Source organism: Geospiza fortis, unplaced genomic scaffold (genome assembly GCF_000277835.1).
Source record: "Geospiza fortis unplaced genomic scaffold, GeoFor_1.0 scaffold241, whole genome shotgun sequence".
In the NCBI taxonomy this organism is placed as follows: Eukaryota; Metazoa; Chordata; class Aves; order Passeriformes; family Thraupidae; genus Geospiza; species Geospiza fortis.
In genome coordinates this window covers 668,716-669,549 of record NW_005054491.1, presented here as the reverse complement: position 1 = coordinate 669,549, position 834 = coordinate 668,716, and the positions used below count along the sequence as shown (strand labels likewise).

The following is an 834-nucleotide window of genomic DNA, read 5'->3' as shown; positions in this document are numbered from 1 at the left end:
CGGCGCTCGTTCTCCCCGGCCGCTCTGTCCAGGGGCTGCGGCGGCCGCCCGTTCCCGGGGTGCCACGGAGGGGACCCCTCCTCCTCGGGGGGGGCTTTGTCCAGCTGGAAGCGCACCCGCCGTGCCTCCCTCCGCAGGGCGCTCCAGGGCTGCTGCGCTGCCGCCGGGACCGACCTGGGCTGCGGCTCGCACCTGTGTGGGGAGGGCTGAGTTGGGATCTGGCTGCTCTGGGGTCCCTCCGCAGCACCACAGAGGTCTGGCTGGGAGGAGGAGGAGGAGGAAAGCAGGGCAGGCTCCCAGTCCCAGCCGTACCTCTGCTCCAACTTCAGCTGCTGGCTCTTCCTCTCCTCCGTGCCCATGTTCAGAGCCCGATGGATTTTCTGTGGGGAACATGGCAAGAGTGAGTTGGGGGGGATGGCTTGGAGGTTAACAGGCCAGTGATTAATTGGAGGGTGATGGTCTGGAGGGTGATGATCTGGAGGTGATGGTCTTGAGGGTGATGGTCTGGAGATGATGGTCTGGAGGGTGATGGTCTGAAGGGTGATGGTCTGGAGGTGATGGTCTGGAGGGTGATGATCTGGTTCAGGGCTCAAACAGGGGTTGGTGGTCCGTGGCTGCAGAAGGTGGTGCAGTTTAGGAGGGAGCAGCCACATGGGGTTGGGGGTCTTTGGGGCGCTGTGTGAGCCCCTTCCTTCCCCTGGCCCCACCTGGCTGGTGTGCAGCCAGTAGTTGAATTTCTTCTTGCGGCGGATGCGGGGCAGGACGAGGCGGTAGAAGACGTGCTCGCCCAGCGAGGTGAGGAGGGAGCCGCTCAGCCCGATGCACAGCAGCACG

The 834-nt window shown here is 64.7% G+C and overlaps 1 protein-coding gene across 1 annotated transcript in view; it reads right to left on the bottom strand.

The window, feature by feature from the left end:
* GRIN3B (glutamate ionotropic receptor NMDA type subunit 3B) overlaps window positions 1–834 on the bottom strand; it is a 4,606-nt gene that overhangs the window by 507 nt on the left and 3,265 nt on the right. Inside the window, exons 6-8 of the mRNA XM_031063264.1 lie at window positions 708–834; window positions 313–380; window positions 7–192 (exon numbers count right to left, since the gene is read on the bottom strand). The exon at window positions 708–834 is cut by the window's right edge and continues 54 nt beyond it. Of these exons, the coding sequence (XP_030919124.1) occupies window positions 7–192; window positions 313–380; window positions 708–834 (381 nt within the window). The remainder of the gene's footprint in view (window positions 1–6; window positions 193–312; window positions 381–707) is intronic.